The sequence below is a fragment of the Lontra canadensis genome, unplaced genomic scaffold, assembly GCF_010015895.1.
Source record: "Lontra canadensis isolate GAN:19392208 unplaced genomic scaffold, GSC_riverotter_1.0 scaffold24, whole genome shotgun sequence".
NCBI classification, from domain to species: Eukaryota; Metazoa; Chordata; class Mammalia; order Carnivora; family Mustelidae; genus Lontra; species Lontra canadensis.
This window is the reverse complement of record NW_022631018.1, coordinates 19,273,351-19,294,511: the sequence shown is the minus strand read 5'-3', so window position 1 is coordinate 19,294,511 and position 21,161 is coordinate 19,273,351. Positions and strand designations below refer to the sequence as shown.

General features: G+C 34.1%; 1 protein-coding gene across 5 annotated transcripts in view; it reads left to right on the top strand.

Moving 5' to 3' along the window:
* The window catches only part of SUCO (SUN domain containing ossification factor), a 94,339-nt gene that overhangs the window by 40,261 nt on the left and 32,917 nt on the right, over positions 1 to 21,161 (top strand). For 3 of the 5 annotated variants that reach the window (XR_004383298.1, XM_032862973.1, XM_032862976.1), the window contains 9 exons: positions 466 to 589; positions 1,321 to 1,457; positions 2,485 to 2,552; positions 12,765 to 12,872; positions 14,482 to 14,587; positions 16,559 to 16,579; positions 16,767 to 16,822; positions 17,309 to 17,400; positions 17,883 to 17,948. Coding sequence is in view for 4 of the 5 variants with exons in the window: in XM_032862973.1 (XP_032718864.1) it covers positions 466 to 589; positions 1,321 to 1,457; positions 2,485 to 2,552; positions 12,765 to 12,872; positions 14,482 to 14,587; positions 16,559 to 16,579; positions 16,767 to 16,822; positions 17,309 to 17,400; positions 17,883 to 17,948 (778 nt within the window). In the remaining variant the exon portion in view is untranslated. The remainder of the gene's footprint in view (positions 1 to 465; positions 590 to 1,320; positions 1,458 to 2,484; positions 2,553 to 12,764; positions 12,873 to 14,481; positions 14,588 to 16,558; positions 16,580 to 16,766; positions 16,823 to 17,308; positions 17,401 to 17,882; positions 17,949 to 21,161) is intronic. The other 2 variants (XM_032862974.1, XM_032862975.1) reach the window with 2 other exon arrangements.

Here is a 21,161-nt window from a genome sequence, read left to right as displayed (position 1 = left end):
TTTCTTTAGACTCTTTGTGTTTATGTTTTTAAATCTACCTTAAATTCTTATGGAATGGTAATGCATGTCAATGATGTTTTAGAAACTATATGCTACATCTAAAATTAGTTAGCTTTTTTCAATGCATATATTACTTTAACTTAAATTTTAAGATGGATGCATTACAAGTACAGTATTTATTTGTACAGTTCTGTGTGTAATTGTTTGCTTAGGATATAATTTTTTTTATAAGCTATACTTAAATTGCTAATGTGAAGGAATACATCTTGTGGTGCTTAGGTAGAAGATTTCAATTTTTTCAAGAGAAACTCAACTTCTAAGTAAACCAAAACTTTTTACATTTCATTTTTTTTAAAAAATATTCTCTATCAGCTATAAAACTGAACTTTAATTTCACATAAACATTTATATATACTTTTATAATTTATTAATCTGTTTTCTCCGTATTCTTCACATTTCTTTCAGAGTTCTGATTATACAAAACCAGGAGAAATTGACCATACATCTGTAACAAGTCCCAAAGACCCAGAAGATATACCAACATTTGATGAATGGAAGAAGAAAGTTATGGAAGTAGAAAAAGAGAAAAGTATGGAAGCACTTGTGATTCTTATTTATTTATTTATTTTAGGGCGAGGTTTAAATAATGCATTTCTCTCCTTAATTGGTAAAATAAAATAAAACTTTTGAGAACTTTTTAAAGGTGAAAGTTACTAAGATGTGTAATTATCAACATACGCCATTTACCTGTGTATAATTACGTAGTTTTAATCTTAATTAAAATCCATTCTTGTAAATTATTAAATGAGGAAAAAATAAGATAAATTAGGCAGAGCAGTACTTTTCATTTCAGTTTATAAGAGGAAAATTGCACAGAAACTGTTGTTTTTCATTTTTGTGAGGGCTTGTCTGGGATATGAATGAAACTTTTGAGTCATAAAGCTTTAAACTGTAAATAGAGTTGGATTGAGGTATTACAGTTTCTTATTGTAAAGAAAGTCTCAGAATTAAAATTTCTTAATGTTAGAAGGATAGCATTTATCCTTAATAAAATATTGTATGCACAGTATTTTGATTTTCATGGATAAGCTTCATTTTGAGTATTATTTAGATATAAATCAAGTAATGCAGATTTTTGTAGTTAATTTGGTTTGGGGGATATAGTTTAAAGCCAATGAGGTAAAGCATTTTGAATTTCTTAATTAAAAAAAAATACTCTCTTAAGCATTAAAACCTGTTCTTCAGTATTATTGTTTTTGGATCATTGTTTGCTGGGAGTATTTTAAATCATAATCATCATATATATATGTTTATAATAAGGTTTGTCTGCAGGTCAATCAATGCATCCATCTTCTAATGGAGGTCTACATGCAACAAAAAAAGTGCAGAAAAATCGAAATAATTATGCCTCAGTAGAATGTGGTGCCAAAATTTTGGCAGCTAATCCAGAAGCCAAGGTACTCAACTATAAAATTCTTCTATACTTGTAGGATACTCGTAACTTTATTAAATAAAGGCATCAGTTTGCTGAGAACTACATTTTCAACATGAGCTATTTTTCTGATTCTCTGATAAATATAGGATTATGCTTTAAAGACATTATCTTGTATGAATTCTTAGTTATATTGGTTGATACATTGCACCTTTTCTGTTTCTTTGAAAGACTTTGTTTTTTTATAGCTGTTAAGGTTCACAACAAAATTGAGAGAAAGGTACAGGGATTTCTTTCATTTCCCTTAGCCCCACACACTTATCCTCCTCCATTATCAACATACTTCCCACCAGAGTGATGTGTTTGCTGCAGTTGATTAACTTACACTGACACATTATCGCCACCTGAGATTGACGCTTATCATACAGTCTGTGGGTTTAAACAAATGTGTAATGTCATGTCTCAGTCATTATAGCATCACACAGAGTATTTTTACTGCCCTAAAATCCTCTGTGCGCCACCTGTTTACCCTTCATCCCTCCCCTCAACCGCCAGTCCTTTTACTGTCTCACAGATTTGTCTTTTCCAGAATGTCATGTAGTTGGATTCATACTGTATGTAGCCTTTTCAGATTAGCGTCTTTCGTGTAGTGATATGCATGTAAGTTTTATCCTGGCTTGATAGCTCATTTCTTTCTAGCGCTGAGTACTGTTCTTTTATCTGGATGTGCCATAGTTTATCTCTTCATCCACTGAAGGGCGCTCATCCTGTCTTTTAACTTAAAACGTGTTTGAAGTTTTAAAAAGAAAATAGCTAGTAGAAAATCGTTTTTCCCTTATAGTAACAGACATTTAACTTCAAGTGTTTTGTTACAAGGCTTTCTTAACACTGTAGACATAATCGTAAATTCTAGTCATTTTTATGCCTTCTTCTCAAATGAGTATTTTAGAATCTTAGTATTTTAAGATCTAAAAATACAGAAATCCTAGAAATCTTTAGAGTTGAAATATTTTTCCTTAAGTAATTCATTCCCTTCCCCCTTTTTAAAATAGAGCACATCTGCTATTCTTATAGAAAATATGGATCTTTATATGTTGAATCCTTGCAGCACTAAGATTTGGTAAGTAACATAATATTTAATAACATGCATTCTGTGTGTGTACATATTATGTGAAGCTTTTATGTTAGGATTAGATCCTCTGGTCACTTAAAAAGCATTTATGATTGATAGGTGCTGGTACTGTAATTACCTTAGGTCCTGGGTTACAGAATTGAATACAAAATACCTTTGCCTTTAAAAAGGTCATAGCCACAGACAAAAAATAGGTCTATCCAAATAATTATGAAATAGTATAACAAGTATTGCTGTAAGGTTATGATAGGAACAGAGATGGTATGTAACTGTGAGAGGACGAGAGAGGTCTTCCTAGAAGAGCTAATTCCTGAGCTGAATCTTGAAGGATTCATAGGAAGTCACATATGAGGGAGAGGTATTCAGGAATTGTAAGAATAAGAGAACAGTGCTAAAAGGAGTGTATTTCTTTCTTTTTTTTTTTTTAATATTTTTGTTTCTTTATTTGAAAGACAGAGATCACAAGTAGGCAGAGAGGCAGGCAGAGAGAGAGGGGGAAGCAGGCTCCCTGCTGTGCAGAGAGCCTGATGCGGGACTCGATCCCAGGACCCTGAGATCATGATTTGAGCTGAAGGCAGAAGCTTAACGCACTGAGCCACCCAGGTGCCCCAAAAGGAGTGTATTTCTTACGGGCAGCTATAAGTAAAAGCAACCTGAAGAAGTTAATTTAATCATGATAAGAATAAAAGTATACCTAGAGTAATTGTGGACGAGGAGACCGGAGATTTAGTTTACCAATAGCCAGACCATCGAATTCTGTGTATACTTAGCTTAAAATTTTTTGAAGTTTGTTAGAGACCATGGAGGGAAGTGTTTAAGTAAGGAAGTGACACGATTTCACTGGTGTTTTAAGAAGGCTGGTTCTCAAAGGATGGCCTACAGCAGAATGCATTTGGGAGCAGGGACACCAGTTAGGAACCTGTATTGGCAGTGTAGGTACAGAAGAGAGGGAGATCCGAAAGAGACTGTAGCAGATAAAGTTGGCAGTCTTGTTTAGTAATTGGATGTGGAGAGAGTTATCTCGGAAATCTCCCAGGGTTTTGACTCCTACTTGGATCTATGACTCTGCCCTTAACTAAGTAGGAATATAGGCAAAGGAACAGATTTATGGAGGAAAATAATGTGTGATATACCAACAGTTTTATTAGATTATTTGACTTAATTGCTCAAAAGCAGCTGTTCAAAAAAGAATAGAGACAAGTCACTGCCATCATATTGATTTACTAAAAATACATATATTGATTTTTTCTTTTTTAAATTTGAGGAGAAACTCTTTAAACTTTAAAGATAATGCTTATTTTCTGTTCTTGGCCTTCACTTCTTGTGGTACATTTACACCACAAATTATTTAAGGGTATTAAGGATGATTTAAAAGTTTTTTTTTTCCCTGTGTCATAAATTGGATTTGAAGAAATGATCACCTGAGATTATAATTCAAGTATTGTTTTGAGGTTTTTGTTTTTATTTGTAGGAGCATCTGTAGTCAGTAATAGCTCAAGTTTTTATGTTCCATAATTTTGTGTTTCAAACAGAAACATGCTGGGATCAAGTTGTATGAAGGAGTCATAGCTACCTATTTGTATTTTAATGTTTCTGCCAAACTAGTATATGTGTTTACTGTATATTTTGTTTTTGCTCATTTATATATATGTATCTTTTCACTGTATAATTGAACTTCAGGGCACTTTTAACTGATATCACCTGATTTAAGTAGGTTAATTCTCCTAAGGTGTATTAAGACTACACAGTCTTACTGTAGTTTTATAAGTCTTAATATCTGGTGGAATAAGTTTATACCTCATCTTCCTCAAAACTTTCTTCGCTATTCTTGTTTTTATTTAAATTCAAGTTAGCTAACATGTAATAGTATTGGTTTCAGGAGTAGACTTTAGTGATTCATCACTTATATACAACACCCAGTGCTCATCACAGGTCCCCCTTGATGCCAATCACCCATTGATCCCATCTCCCCAAAGCACCTCCCCTTGAGCAACCTGTTTGTTCTTTATAGTTAAGAGTTGCTTGTAGTTCTCCTCCCTCTGTTTTTTTATCTCATTTTACTTTCCCTTCCCCTGTGTTCATTTGTTTTGTTTCTTAAATTCCATATATGAGTGAAATCATATGGTATTTGTCTTTCTCTAGCTGACTTATTTTGCACTTTAGTTCTATCCATGTTGTTGCAAATGGCAAGATTTCATCCTTTTTGATGGCTCAGTAATATTCCATTGTATATATTATACCACATCTTCTTTATCCATTCATCAGTTGAATGGAATGGGCTCTTTCCATAGTTTGGCTGTTGTTGATAATGCTGAATTGAGATGCATATACCCCTTTGAATCTGTATTTTTGTGCATCGCTGGGTCATAAGGTAGTTCTGTTTTCAGCTTTGTAGAATAAGTTTGGAAGTTTTCCTTCCATTTCTCTTTATTTTGGAATAGTTTCAGAAGAATTGATATTAATTCTTCTTTAAATGGTTGGTAGAATTCCCCTTGGGAATCCATCTGGCCCTGGACTCTTATTTGTTGGTTAATTTGTGATTATTGATTCAGTTTCTTTGCTGGTTATGTGTCTGTTCAAGTTTTCTATTTCTTCTGGTTCAGTTTTGGTGATTTATATGTTTCAGGAATCTGTGCATTTCCTCCAGATTGCCCAGTTTGTTGGAATGTAATTGCTTATAATACACTCTCCTGTAATTGTGTTTCTGCAGGGTTGGTTGTGATCTGTCCTCTTTCATTCCTCATTTTATTTATTTGGGTCCTTTCTCTTTTCTTTTTGATAAGTCAGGCTAAGGGTTTATCAATTCTGTTAATTTTTCTAAGAACCAGCTCCTACTTTCATTCATTTGTTCCACTATTTTTAAAAATTTCTGTATCATTTATTTCTGCTTTAATCTTTAATTATTTTCCTTCTTCTGGCTTTAGGCTTTATTTGCTCTTCTTTTTCCAGCTCTTTTTGGTATAATGTTAGATTGTGTATTTGAGACTTTTCTGGCTTCTTGTGGAAGGCCTGTATTGCTAGATACTTCTCTTTCATGACTGACTACCTTTGCTGCATCTCAAAGGTGGAAATGAAAACTGTTGTGTTTTCATTTCCATTTGCTTCCATATATTTTTAAAATTTTTTCTTTAATTTCCTGGTTAACCCATTCATTCTTTAGTAGGTTATTATTTAACCTCCATTTATTGGTGGTCTTTTCCAAATTTCTTCTTGTACTTGACTCTCAGTTTCGTAGTGCCATGGTCTGAAGATACGCATGGTGTGATATCAGTCTTTATGTACTTGTTGAGACCTGATTTGTGACCCAGCATGTGATGTATTCTGGGGAGTGACCCATGTGCACTTGAGAAGAGTTGTGTATTCTGCTACATTAGCACTAAATGTTCTGAATGTTCTGTTAAGTCCATCTGATCCACTCTGTCATTCAAAGCCATTGTTTCCTCATTGATCTTCTGCTTAGATGATCTGTCCATTGCTGTAAGTGGGGGTGTTCCAATTCCCCTGCTAATATTGTTGTATTGTCAGTGAGTTTAAGTTTGTCATTAATTGATTTATGTACTTGGCTTCTCCCACGGTGGGGGCATAAATATTTATAAGTTTTAAATCTTCTACTTGAATAGATCTCTTAATGATATAGTGCCCTTCTGCATTTCTTATTACACTCTTTGGTTTAAAATCTAGTTTATCTTATGGCTACTCCAGTTTTCTTTGACATCTGTTAGCATGATAGATGGTTCTCCACCCCTCACTTTTAATCTGGAGGTATCTTTGGGTGTAACATGAGTCTCTTGTAAGCAGCATATCAGTGGGTCTTCAGTTTTTGGGTTTTTTTTTTAAACCATTCAGATAGCCTGTGTCTTTTGATTGGAGCATTGAGTCCATTTATATTCAGAGTGATAATTGATATGAGTTTAATGCCATTGTATTACCTATAATGTCGCTGTTCCTGTAGATTATCTTTGTTCCTTTATAGTCTTTGTTGCTTTTGGTCTCTCTTTCCTGCTCAGATGGTCCCCTTTAATATTTCCTGTAGAGCTAGTTTAGTGTTCATGAACTCCTTTAATTTTTGCTGTCTTGAAAACTCTTTATCTCTGCTGCTATTCTGAATGTTAGCCTTACTGGATAGATAGAGTATTCTTGGTGGTTTTGGGGTGTTGAATTTAGTGTGTTGAATATATGCCACTTTCTTCTGGCCTGCCAAGTTTCTTTGGGCAGGTCTGCTGCTAACCTTATGTGTCTACCTTTGTAGGTTAAGGCCTTTTGTCCCTAGGTGCTGTCAGAATTCTCTCTTTGTCTTTGTATTTCGCAAGTTTTACTGTGATATGTCTTGGTGTTGACCTGTTTCTGTTAATTTTCAGGGGAGTTCTCTTTGAGCCTTGGACTTGAATACATTTCCTTCCCCAGATTAGGAAAATTTGGGGCTATAATTTCTTCGATAAACTTTCTGCTCCTTTTTCCTGCTCTTCTTCTTCTGGGACTCCTGTGATAAGGGTATTATTGTGCTTTATGGAAATCACTAAGTTCCCTAAGTCTGTATTCATGATCTACTAGTTTTCTTTCCTTCTTTTTTTCATACTCATTATTTGCCATAGTTTTGTCTTGTATATCACCTATTTATTCCTCTGTTTTCCATCCTCATTGTGATTACATTCAGTCAGTCTTGTAGCATCTCAGTTGTAGCATTTTTTTTTTTTTTTCTGCCTGACTAGTGTTTAGGGTTTTTATCTCTGCAGCAAGTTTTCTCTGGTGTCTTCTATGCTTTTTCAAGCCCATCTAGTCTTTTTTAAAATTAATTTATTTGAGTAAAAAAGAGAGAGAGAGAGAGAAGGCACATGGAAGTGAGGGGAGGGACCAAGGAAGAAAGAGAAGTCTTAAGCAGACTCCTAGTTAGCATGGAGCCCAGCACAGGGTTTGATCCCAGGGCCCTGAGACCATGATCTGGGCTGAAATCAGGAGCCGGCTGCTTACCCGACAGAGCCACCCAGGGTCCCAACAAAATGTCATTTTTACAAACACATTTTTGATTGCAACAGATCAATCGCTGCCAGGAATGAATTTAACAAGATACGTAATACGTGCACGGAAATTTTTAAAAATGATCTTACTGAAAGACATTAAAAGACAGAAAAGGACACGTCCTGTTTATACTTAAGAAAACTCAATATATAAGGCATCTGATTCAGTAAAATTCCAAACAAAATTCGTCATGACATTTAGGGAATTCAGCAGGATAAGGTGAAATTAATAAGAAAAAAGCAGAAGCAGAAGAGTAGCCAAGATGGTCCTGAAGAATATGATGCACACACTTGCCCTACCTGATGCTCAGATCCAGACAGCTAAAGAAAGTGCGATGTTACTGCACATAGTGATGAACTGATCAGTGTGACAGAATAGGGAGTACGGAAACAAACCCCTGCTCATAAGGAGACTTTCTGATAAAGGTACAGTGTAAATCAGGGGTAAAGTGTGGAATTACAGAATAAACGATGTAGTTGAACTTACCTGTCTCAAAAAAAAAAAAAAGAAGATGTCAGGTTTTTAAATTCTAGAGAAAATTAACCTTTCACCTTTAGGTTTTTAGTCCCAATGGAATTTTTTTTAACGTGGTGTGTAGAATGGGTTCATTCTTCCCTCTCCATTTTTCTGTTTAGATAATTTTTTTTTTTAAATCAGGCTTATCTAAACAAACAGATCAAAGTGTACCTAGTTAAAAGGTCCGGGCACTCACCCCTGCAAGCAGGAAGGACCTCTGCAGAGCAGGACAGACTTGTGGGAAAGAGCAGCCAAACCCAGCAGCAGAAACACTTCCTGAAGTGCCAGACCCTGGACCGTGCGCGACCCCTTCTCAGTAATAGCATGACTCTCAGGAGCAGGAAACATGACAAGCTCTCATAATATGCAAAAGACAGAAACCTAGACAAAATGACAAGACAGAGGAATTTTCCCCAAAGGAGTGTCAAGAAGAAATCACAGCCAGGAATTTGCTCAAAACAGTTAACAAGGAGTGTATGTGAACAAGAACTTAGAACAACAGTCAGAAGAATACTAGCTGGGCTGGGGGTGCCTGCGTGGCTCAGTCAGGTAATTGGCCAGCTCTTGATTTTGGGCTCTGTGCCCAGCTGAGGTGTCTGCCTGGAGATTGTGTCTCTTCTCCCTCTGCCCCCCCCCCCCCCGCGGCCCCCTGCTCACACTCATGTGCATGCTTTCTCTCAAATAATTAAAAAAAAAAATTACGATTTATTGTATATAGATGTCCAGTTTTTTATATATGGACCTTATATGCAGCTATCCTTTTATATTCTCTTTTTTAATAATATGCAGATTTTTCCTTGGGATTTCTGTGTAGAAAATTATATCATCCCTACAAATTTTTCTTTTTAAAAATTTTTTTTAATCCTTTTCATCGATTTTACTTTCTTTTTGTCATTATGTGCTGGCAAAGTCCTTGTTATTCCTTATTTTGAAGGCATTGCTTCTAACCTTGTACCATTAGGTATCTTCTAAGTTTGGAATTCAGTTATAAAACCATCTGGACCTGTGGGTAGATACTAATTTTCTTTTAAGGGTGTAATTTAAAAGCTAAGTAAATGTTCACATGGTTCAAATCCAAAAAGGGGTGAGGGAATTACAGTGAGAGATATTCTTCTAATCTCTGTCATCTCTCTTCTTATTCAGTGTTTAATTTTTAGATATCTTTTCAGTTTCTTTATGTAAATGCAAATGTAGATTTTTATTGATCTTCCTCTTTTCACAGAACTTAGTATATTATACACTATTTTTCACCTTGAATTAAATTTTAACTTATCAATATCTGGTCATCTTTCTTTCTTTCTTTTTTTAAAGATTTTTATTTATTTATTTGACACAGAAAAAGAGGGAGAGAGCAAGCAAGCAGGGGGAGTGGCAGGCAGGGGAGAAGTAGGCTCCTCACTGAGCAAGGAGCCCGATGTGGTGCTCCTGGGATCATGATCTGGTCATCTTTCTATTTTGCTCATAGAAAACGTTTTCATTCTTTTTGATAGCTGTATAAAATTTCATTATATGGTTTTACCAATATTCAGCTAGTCTTCTGATGGTAAATATTTGGTATTTTAATCTTTTACTGTGGCAGACAGTGTTACTATAAATAAGCTTGGGCATGTACCATTTTGTACTGGTGTGAGTAGATGGGAATAGTTACAAGACTATTTAGGTTTACTAATTGTTCTTGAATTAGTTTTGGTAAATTATATTTTTCTAGGAATTTGTCTTTAATCCATTTTCAAAGTTTTTGTAATAAAGTTGTTGGTAGTATTTTGTTTTAGTGATTTTTAAAAAAAATTCCTAATATTTTAATTTATGTCTTCTCTCCACAGACCAGTCTGACTTTATTTCTATCATGTCTTTTTGTTTTGTTTTGTTTTGTGGATTTCTGCTTGAAACTTTATTATATTTTCTTTATGTTTAGTCTATTGAACTTAATTTTTTTGTTCAGATATACACATTAAGGTTGTAAATTCTCCTCCTAATTGTATCAACTAAATTTTGATACATGGTGTTTTATCACACTACTCTTGTATTTATATCTCTGATCTTTTAAAATTCCTGAACTATAAATAATTAAAAGCAGCGTATTGAAACTGGATTTGTCACCTTTTTATGTAGTTCTGCTAATTTGCATTGAATAGTCTCTGCTTCTGAGAAAACATAAAAAATGCAAAAAAAATGAAAGAGCATTTTAAAATCAACTAATTGAGGATGGGCGCCTGGGTGGGTTAAGCCTCTGCCTTCAGCTTAGGTCGTGATCTCAGGGTTCTGGGATCGAGCCCCACATCGGGCTCTCTGCTCAGCAGGGAGCCTGCTTCCCCCTCTCTCTCTGCCTGCCTCTCTGCCTACTTGTTATCTTTCTCTCTGTCAAATAAATAAATAAAATCTTAAAAAAAATAACTAAGGAATAATTACATACCTGCTTATATTTTATGTATTATGAGGCTATTTATTAGGTGCATACAAGTTTTAGACTTGTTAAATCTTCTTGGTGAATTCCCTTTTTTCCTGTGTTTTTTAGTTTAAATTCAATTAGCAAACATGTAGTACATCATTAGTTTCAGATGTAGAGTTCAATAATTCATCAGTTGCATATAATATCCAGTGCTCATCACATTGAATTCACTTTTTATACCTGGTAATACATTTGTTGGAAAGCTTATTTTTTCTGTTACATAGCTCATGTCTTAGAAATGGAAAACATTGTATGCAGAAGAAAGAGGGGGGAGAATTAGCGTTTTATTTTCTTCTTAATGCTCTATTAGATTTATTTTCTTCACTGTAAATAACAATTTCAAAGTCTGAGTTTGATTTTCTTTAGTTTCCTCTCCCAAAGGTGTTTTGGTGGTATGGGAAATGAGTAAGCTTTGGAGCCAGATAGATAGAACACTTAAAGGACCCAAATGCTCTCAGTCCTGTTCCTTTGTCTTCCCTAAGGGTGTTTTCCCTGCCTGTGTTGCAGAAGTGATACAGTCCTACCACATTCTCATTCCATCCTGTAAGGTGGGAAAAAGCAAATGAAGTAGCAGCTCCCTTTTAAGGGCTTGACCTGGAAGTTGCACTTGATACTTAACGCTCACAGCCCTTCTTCACCCTGAACTAATGAACAGAGCCAAGACTGAGAAGCGTAGTCTCTGATGTGTGGCCATAAGCTCAGCTGCATTTGGTGGGTGGGAGGGGGAGGGGGGTCTCTTATTAAAAGGCAGAAGAGAAGAATGTGAAGTAACCAATTAGTGTTTATTGTTTTATACAGTGGAGATAATGTTCTTTGGATTTTGGTTGTAAGAATGAAATCAAAGAGTGGATGTAAATCATCTAACATAGTATTTGACTCAAGAGTAAGCATTCAGCAAATGTTAGTTTGCTTCTCCTTATGAGCTTTTCTCTAAAACCTGATTGTTTTTGCCATCTGCTAGAACTTGGTTCTTTTGCTGTCATAAACTTAAGCACAATATGTTAATTTTAGTGCTTTTGATTTATTTCATTGTCAATATATTGGTAACTACTTTCTGAAAGTATTGATTAGAGTACTAGATGTCATGAGTATTTCTTTTTCCCAAATGCCACGCTGTGTGCAGTTTTATTTTACACACATGGTACCGTATTTGTAGTTCTTCCTAAGAAGCAGTGTTTTATGGCATTTTTCTATGTCTATAAATACAGGTCTCTGGCATTATTTTTATAGAATAGCTTTATTGAAGCGTAACTGACATAAAAATATAAATGTACATGTAAAATAAACAGCATGTCAGGATGTACAGTTTGATAATTTTTGACATTTAATCTATTTTCATAGATTATAATCTATGAAACTATCGCCACAATAAAGATAGTGAACATATCCCCTTCCTAAAATGTTTTCTCATCCTCCTTTGTAACTTTTCCTTCCTAACTCCTACCCCTATAGCAATTAAAGGTCTGTTTTCTATCACTATAAATTACTTTACATTTTCTAGATCTTTATGTAAATGGAATATATCGTTTTTTTTAAAGATTTTTAAGATTTTATTTATTTATTTGAGAGAGAGAGAGCATGAGCAGGGAGGAGGGGCAGAGGGAGGGGGACAAGCAGGACCTCCAGAGCATGACCTGAGCTGAAAGCAGATGCTTAACAGACTGAGCCACCCAGGTGCCCCAGAATGTATAGTTTCTAGTAAAATTTTTAATGCCTGTTGGTATTTCACTCTTTGGGAGGCCTGTACTTGAGTCCTCTATGCTAAACATGTAGGTTGGCTTTTTCCCCATGCTCTTATAAACTGCCTTGCTATGTATTTTATAGTGTATATACAAGGGTGAATGTTTGGAGCTCTATGTCCTTAGGATAAATTTCTAAAAGTGTATTGCTAAATCAGAGACTCTGGTACCCTTTGAGACCATGTATATGCCCAGCTGCCCTCTAGACTAGTTACTTTACACTTTTGCTTGCTTTCCTTAGTGAAGTCATTCCTTCTCCAAGAATGCTCTTTGTCATTAAAAAAAGAACCTTTTAAAAAATATCGTAGGACAAAAGCAGTGTCTTGTGTTATTTATAGTTACCGCCCCCCACCACTAGTGATATGCTTGGGAAACAGTGAGTAACTTAATGGAAGTCTAGTTTATGCAAACTGTTTATGTTTAATATGAACTATTATTTTGGTTGGCTTACCTCAATAATTGTCTTGTGTTCTTTGAAAGGTTTGTTATTGAACTTTGTGAACCGATTCAAGTAAAACAGCTTGATATTGCAAACTACGAATTATTTTCTTCAACTCCTAAAGACTTCCTCGTTTCTATCAGTGACAGGTAAATTCTAAAGCTGCTTTCTACAAGTTTATGTTGGATCTCCAGAATAAAGATTTTAAAATGGGTCACTTTAAAACTTTATTTTTTAATTTTAATGTATCAGTTTGTAAGAATAGTAATAATACTGTTGTATTAGGCACTTGCTAATCAACTTACTTTCATTAACTCATACAGTGCTTATAATCATGCGATATTATTCTTTTATAAGGTGAGGAAACAGATAAGGAAAGGTTAAATAGGTTGCCCAGGTCACATGACTTGTGAATTGGAGAATCAGGATTCAAACCTAGATCTGTCCTTATTTTTAATTATTATGCTCTGTTGCTGCCAAACATTTTTTTAAAAAGGTACTAAAAACTTTGATGAATCCTTCATTTTATATATCATGAGGTATATTTTTGTTACAGTGAATTTTAAAACATTTGTTATGTGTGTGATTAAAGAATTAACATAAGGAATTTGGTAAAGAATCACAATCCATTTAAAGATAACTTATAAGCATTTTAATATATTTCTTCCGGTGTTTTATATGTACTTGTATATTTACTAATTCTATTTTAAAAATCAGCTTATATCCTGATAATATCCTTTTCTCTTTTAAACACACCATTTAAAATTTTTTGAGTATAGTTAATGTATGATGTTATCTTAGTTTCAGGTGCACAACAAACTGGTTCAGTTATTCTGTACATTAAATATGCCATTTTTAATGAATAGTTTATATTTTTCCTGCACTGGCAGTATTTACTCATTCGATAAATACTTTGAGTGTCTCTGAAATGGCATGTAGTATGCTGTTATTTATTTAGCTATTCCTCTGTTGTCGATCATTAATGGTTTTCCATTCTCTTCTCCTGCCTCACACTCTGCACTGCATATATACAGTTATCGAAATTAATTCTCAAGACCTCTTGAATTCCATCCATTTTTCACCTAATAACCTTGCTCGGATCACTTCTTTTTCTCTACACTGTAATTTTCTTATATGTCAAATGGACATACCCAGTTTTGACAAGTGAAGTATTTTTTAGTTTTAAGAGTACTCCATTACTTTGAGGGATTTTTAAAACCCTGTAGTAAATAAAAATGATACTAGAAGGCTTTTATGTTCAATTTTCCTTTAAAGAGGGGGAATAGCTATGTATGATCTGTAAAATCTAGTGTAATGGTAAAGGATTTTTTCTGTTTCCCTTTCCACTGGCACTTTTCTTTATATTTTTTATCATCACACACTTGTTAGTACGTGAAAAGTAGTACCTCCCTCCAAAACAATTTCTTGGCTACTCTCTGTTCTAAAACCTCCAGTTTACTTGGAAACCTAAGAAGCTCTTTTGGTCCTACTTTTTGTCTTATTCTTTTCTTGTTTTCTCTTTGATAATGGTGTGAGTTTTGAAAGATATTCTTTACCTGTGAAGAAAAACCTGTCACAGTTTAGTTGGAAAACAAAGTGCATCTCTTCAATATTTTACTCCTATTTAAACTATGTTAAGTGAATGTGTGCACTTGGAGAGGAAAAAAATAAACAAGATATATTTTGAAGATGTGTTGGAACTTCTCAATATGTGGTCTATGATTTTTTAAAAAGAATGTTTATATTTATATTTCCTAGATATCCCACAAATAAGTGGATTAAGCTGGGTACTTTTCATGGTAGAGATGAGAGGAATGTCCAGAGTTTCCCTTTAGATGAACAGATGTATGCAAAATATGTGAAGGTAATGTTTATACCTACCAGACTGTGTTTTATAATGAAAACATACCTATTCATACCTTTTTATACCTTACCCTACCTTTTTAGAAATCCTAAAACTTAGGAAATTTAATGCAATATTCTTTTTGATAAAATAATTCTGACCTGCATTTATTATTTTACAAAAAAAATATGAATACATTCCCTTTTGTTTAACCCGACACTTATGCTATTTTTTTGATATTTGCAGCTCTGATGAATTTCAGATAATGTCTTAAAATTTTTTGAATCTTTATGTAAAATGTCATCTTCATCTCTCTGTATTTCAAAACCCAAATACTGAAGTCTTTGAAGCAGGTCTGATTTTTTTTTTACTAGAATCTGATTCTTAGATCATTTTAATTTTAATATCCAGTTATTTGTTTTATATCTTTTGCCTTGTCTATTGTATATTCAAGTGAGATATTGTCCAAATACCAATTTCAAATAAACTTTTAAACACTTATATTCAGTATTCCTGCTGCTTTCTCCACCAATGCGAGCTGGAATTATCTACCAAAGTAGAATTATCACTCTTGAATTGGATTTTAGACAAAATCCAGGACTTCCTATTCCTCTGCTCCCCTCTTTTTTTCTTTAAAATAATAGCACACCTTCAAATACCACTGTTTATAATACGACCTTTTGGAATGATAGCAGCTCTAATTTCTGTCTTTTCTTCTTTAAATATGAGAACTTAAGCTACCTGATCATCCTCTGGGATTTTACTGTCTGTGTCTTTTTTAAGCATGTATTAAATTGGCTTCTATGAATGGGTAAACTTGTAGTATTCCTAGTCTCAATATAGAAATGCTAAATTCTGTTTTTAAGAATACAGTTGATATTCTCTGTTAATGGTTCAACAGTATTCAGAAAATAAAGGTATATTTTCCGTTTCTTTTAAACAATTGTTTAATGACCTTTTTATATAGCAGTTTCTACACTGTGATAAGGAAAATTTTTTTAAATTATTTGGCAGGTGATACAATTGTATTTAATTTTACAATTAAGGCAACCCACATGGTAATGAAATATTTCCAAGAATCATTGTTTATACCATCTACTTTACTAATAATGGCAGAACATAATTTATTGGTGGTATAAAAAGTGCCATTTCCTACTTGGTTCTTTTTATGGTGAGACACCATAAAGCATCTTGATGATGACTTTTCTAAAAAGTTCTTTTTTGGTAGCATTAGTTCTAAAAAAACATTTTTTCTAAAATGTTTTTCTAAAAAACAATTCTAAAAAAAAATTTGATTCTAATCCTAATGTCAATAAATATATACGTTTACCTGGGTTTCCCTAATGTCAATAAATATATGCGTTTACCTGGGTTTCCTTATCCCAAAACTAAACCCAGATGTGGGGTCTACTTTTTAATAGCCTATATTTTAAAAGTGGATTGATACGTATCTTTTAATTCTGTAAGTTATACTTGAAATAACATAACATCCAAAAAATTCATGCTTTCCCTAAAAAATTTATGTACAATATGGTATAAGAGTAAACATTATATTGTTATGCTAATCTTTTTATCAGTATGTATGTACATGTGTATATCCACATATGTACCTATATATATAGATATATACATGAAGCATCTGTACTATTTGAATTAATAAAAGACACAGGTTGTTTCTAGATATTCTTTATTACTTTTAGGATGTTTTTGTTTCTGACAGATAAATAAAACAGCAGCAGTGAATTTTAGATTATTCAACTTAACCTTAAAGTTAATTTCATTACAGGTGGATTATACTTTCTAGATTTGGTGGTAAAAATTTAAATCATTGATTTGATTTCTGCAAAGAAATAAGAGTACTACAATGTTATCCATCACAGTACATTGCTTTCTATAATTATACAATATAATTTACAAATATTAAATGTTGCTTATAGCATGTTATTCAGATTTGGAACTGATTTCTTTTTCTTTTCCTTCCTCTTGCTTCAGATGTTCATCAAATACATAAAGGTTAGCAACCTTCTCTTTTGCAATATTGAATAACAGGGCATGGCATGTTACTGCATGACAAAAAAGCAAAACTTTATAGTTACTGATTTTTGGGGAAGTGAGGATTTTATTTTTAGAAATGTTATAATGAAAGAAACTCTGTATGTTGTTAGATAATCTCACATACATTGTGCTTTTTATTCTTTAGGTAGAGTTGGTATCACATTTTGGATCAGAGCACTTTTGTCCATTAAGCCTTATAAGGTAATACAGAACAACAGACATTTATCAAGTGTTTTTTTTTTTTTTAAGTGATACACAAAAATCCCAACATATTTAAAGTGAAGAAGTAGTTTCCTATTATGTGACGTTAATACTATAGAAATAGAAGCTTGTAAACCTTTCTTGTTCTGGAATGCATTTTAGAAAAATGTAAAAATTTACTCTAAGAAAAAACCATCATGTGTGTCTGGTCTAGCTTGCTTGGTATTTTGCTATGATGATAATATACGGAAAATTCCTGGACTGGCAGAACTGGCCATCACATTTTTAAATGCCTTGAATAGATAAAATTTTAATGGAAACAGTGGATGGATGAGTACAGGTTGAGAAACAGTCATTATTTTGGAGTCCAAAAGCTAATGGCCCTCAAAGAATGACCAAAGTTAATGTATTTTGTCATTTATTATGAAGAGATGACTCTTAACTCGGTTTTGTTTTGAAAGTCTCTGATGGAGTTGTTGTTAACAGGGTGTTTGGCACTAGCATGGTTGAAGAATATGAAGAGATTGCGGATTCCCAGTATCAGTCAGAGCGTCAGGAGTTATATGATGAGGACTACGGTAAGTGACTTTAAGACACGTGACCATTACGTATATTTTTTGCTTTTTAAAGTCTCATAGCCTGAAGGGATAGGAGAGGATTTTATGACCCCCTCCATTTATACTTTATCAAGCAGGTCCTGATTTTAGGCGATCTTAAATCATAGCCCGAAAAATGGAATTTTTACCTTCTTTAATTTTCCTGTGACTGAAATGAAGACATTGACCAGGGGTTGGTAAAGTACATGGAAAAGTTAATAGAGTCTCACAAATGTGATTAAAATTTTGGTAAGCAGTGGAATAATTTTCCTTGGCTTATCAGTTTGATAAATGGCTTCTGAATCTCATATTCTTTTTGTGAACATATTTTAGATGTATAGTGAATATTTATTATAAAATATGCTTTAAGTGCCAGCTGACTTAGACAGGACATAATTTGAGCTTTTAAAGATATTATTGGAGATAGTTCCCAGGGTAATTACTTTCATTTTCTCTTTAAACAGATTATCCACTGGATTATAATACTGGGGAGGATAAATCCTCAAAAAATCTTCTTGGTTCTGCTACAAGTGAGTATTTGGGGATTTTCTTAGACGCTATCAAAATATTTCCCAACTTTTTTTTCCCCTGACATACGTGGATATTTTGTTGTGGTATATAGTTTAGGAAGCCCCTTTCCCCTCAAGTATTGAACTTGAGTTGAAATCAAAGATAATGGCTCTGAAATGTATTTCTATAGGGATGAAATAAGAAGGGTGGATGAAAAGAAAGGAAAAAATGCAAGCACAAGTTTGTTTTCTTACCTTAAGTGCTTATATTTTAAAGCAAATTCCTTAGGAGAATGGACTATGAATTTACTTGGGGAAAGAATTAATAAAGAGGTCCAGACTATATGAGTAGAAGTATCTGGATAGTCATGCTAGATGGGAAAGGAATTCGAATGGTAGTTCAGAGGTAGTAGGCATCAGTGAAATCCTAGCAAACAAGGAATCATTGACCTATGACTGTGGTTAGTTTCCTAATTAATTACAAACATAAAGGCTCTTCTTTTCCATAATAATAATGATTCTCAAGCAGTAACAATCATCATCATAATAATAAAATAATAATAATATACTCTTTGTAAACTAAAGAAATAATGACTAAGATACTAGTTCAGTTTTTGTCGTGCCAGCCTATTATCTGAACCTAGTGGTAAGCTGGCTAAGGAGACTCTTGGAAAGACCATTACCAACTGACACTTTTATTTTTATTTTTATAATTCAGGTAGGTACATTTTAATGGTTGTTATTTTTGGTTATTTGTAAAGAACATAAAATACTGGAAGGAGTTTTGTTTTTATTTGGAGATTAATGGTTGACTATAATAAAAGTAAATCTTCGTGAGATCGATGACTAATTTCTTGTGCCTTTTCCTTCCTTCTTGTAGTAAGTTGAGTTGCTTCAATCCCAGTTTCTTGTGTATATTGTCTCTTTATATCTTTTTAGGTTTTAGTATATATATTTTGGTAGATATTTTGTATAGCTATGGTATATGGAACTAGGTGTTGCCTCTGGTTATTTCCATCTTTTCATTTTTCTGTTCCCTTCTTCCCCTTGTCCTCTCCATAGAAAACTAGTCTTCACTGGGCTTTTTAAGGCATAGGAAGAAGAATGCTAAAAATACCTGTAGAAGAGGAACCCTTTATGTAATATTTAACTTTGTTGCATATTAGCTCAGTATACTTTGTTTCACTCTGTTGCTAGTCAGCTGACTTTCTGTAGATTAGTGATCACTTTTAAGTAGCATTCTTAGCTATCTAGTTGATGACAGCATTAAAAGTAGGTTCTTCATATAAGCATCGTTAATTTTATGGAGTCAGAAAATAGCCCCAGACTGTTAGGGAAGAGAATGCCTTACTATATAGTTTTGGGCAGAGGAAAATCCTGTTGACATCCTTGGTTTCTTTTTCTGTATTCGTATGGGATGAACTCCTAGACAAAACTCAGTTTACATAGAGAGCATTTCCCTGTTGGTAATCACTTCATTGACCAAGGTATTATTTGTATTAATTAGATAAAGAATCTTCTTTATATCCTACTTTGGGATCTTTTTCCTCAGAGATACGTTTCTTGGTAACATATCATTTATTTTTCTTCTTATGGTTCTCTCTATTTACCTTTCAGTGTTCCATTGTTGAAAGAATTTGTTTAGTGAGAGGGAGAGAGGGTGGGAAGATGTCAGCTAAGCCAACACCATAGAAAATAGGGTTTAAAAAGATCTCCATCTCTTTAAGTTTCAGAAAAAAGAGCCAGTAGTAGCTGGCAGTGATAAGACTTTGGTGTCATGAAGGTTATGGACACAACCTAACAGAGCTGTGTTCTATACTTGTCCTTATGGAGAGTCTGGGACTATTTCTGAGCCTGACTTTGGTACCACCTGCAAGGTGGTATAACATTTAAGCAGTAAATAACAGTTGAATCAGGTGAAAGAGCTACTCTCTGGCACTGAAATATCTGAATTTGATTGTCATCACACTTCATGAATCAGCTTGAAATTGGCCAATTTTGAATCTGATGTACCTTTTAAATTTAGACAGTGGCTCCGAAACAGAATTCTGTGGGTTTAATTTCTTTTCTTTCTTTTCTTTCTTTTTTTTTTTTTTTTTTTTTATAACCTGGGGTAGAGGGAGAGGAGAATCTTAAGCAGATTCCATGCCCAGCACAGAGCCTAACACATTAGGGGCTCGATCTCACAACCCTGAGCCAATATCGAGAGTCAGACACTGAATTGACTGGGCCACCCTGGTGCCTCCCCCATCCTTCCCCCCCCCCCCCCCCCCGCCGTGGCTTTAATATTAACATAAACTCCTTTTTCCTTTTGGTATTAAGCAGTTAGTAGTGACAGGAAATATATATCACCAGAGTACATTGATTCTATTGGAACTTGGTTGTCAAAGAGCATACATACTTAATATTTGGACATTCTTGACATTATATAATTTTCTTAGCTACCAAAAAGGGAGAAACCTCTCCGTCAGAGAAAGCAGCATTCTTGACTTTGTATATGTGCCAGTTATGGCAGCTCTTCTGCTTGATTCTTTTATTTACATTCTTTTTTTTTTTTTTTAAAGATTTATTTATTTGTCAGAGAGAGAGAGAGAGCGAGCACAGGCAGACAGAATGGCAGGCAGAGGCAGAGGGAGAAGCAGGCTCCCCGCCAAGCAAGGAGCCCGATGTGGGACTCGATCCCAGGACCCTGGGATCATGACCTGAGCCGAAGGCAGCTGCTTAACCAACTGAGCCACCCAGGTGTCCCTTGTATTTACATTCTTGAACCAGAACATTTGTATATTTTACATGAACAAAAAATTCTTAGTATCATTCTGCTTTCCTTGTACTTTGTCATGTGGATTTTCCAGACCTTTCTCTACTTTGATACTCTTGCAAGTCTACCTTTACTCCTAAATACGGTCTGCATTTTGTAGAATTGCTTAAAGGCCAGGTTTCTGTGTATATGTTTAAGACAAAGTACAGTTTTTGTGTTCTTTTACATGAAAGTATTTTTTATGAATGTATATATTTTAAAGACCTAGCAGGAGAAGGGAGGGTGAGGGTGGGCATGCAGCAGAGGTATCTAAATACACATGGGAGGAAATAGTTACTTTGTTGGCTTGTCTTTTTATGTTGTAGCATAGGTAGTTTGTTTTCCATATCGAAAGGAGCCTTAGTGTGCTGGAGACTGAGTAGTATATGTTGATGGTCCCTGGGGAGAATTTCATTCCCGAAAGAATGAGATTGGAT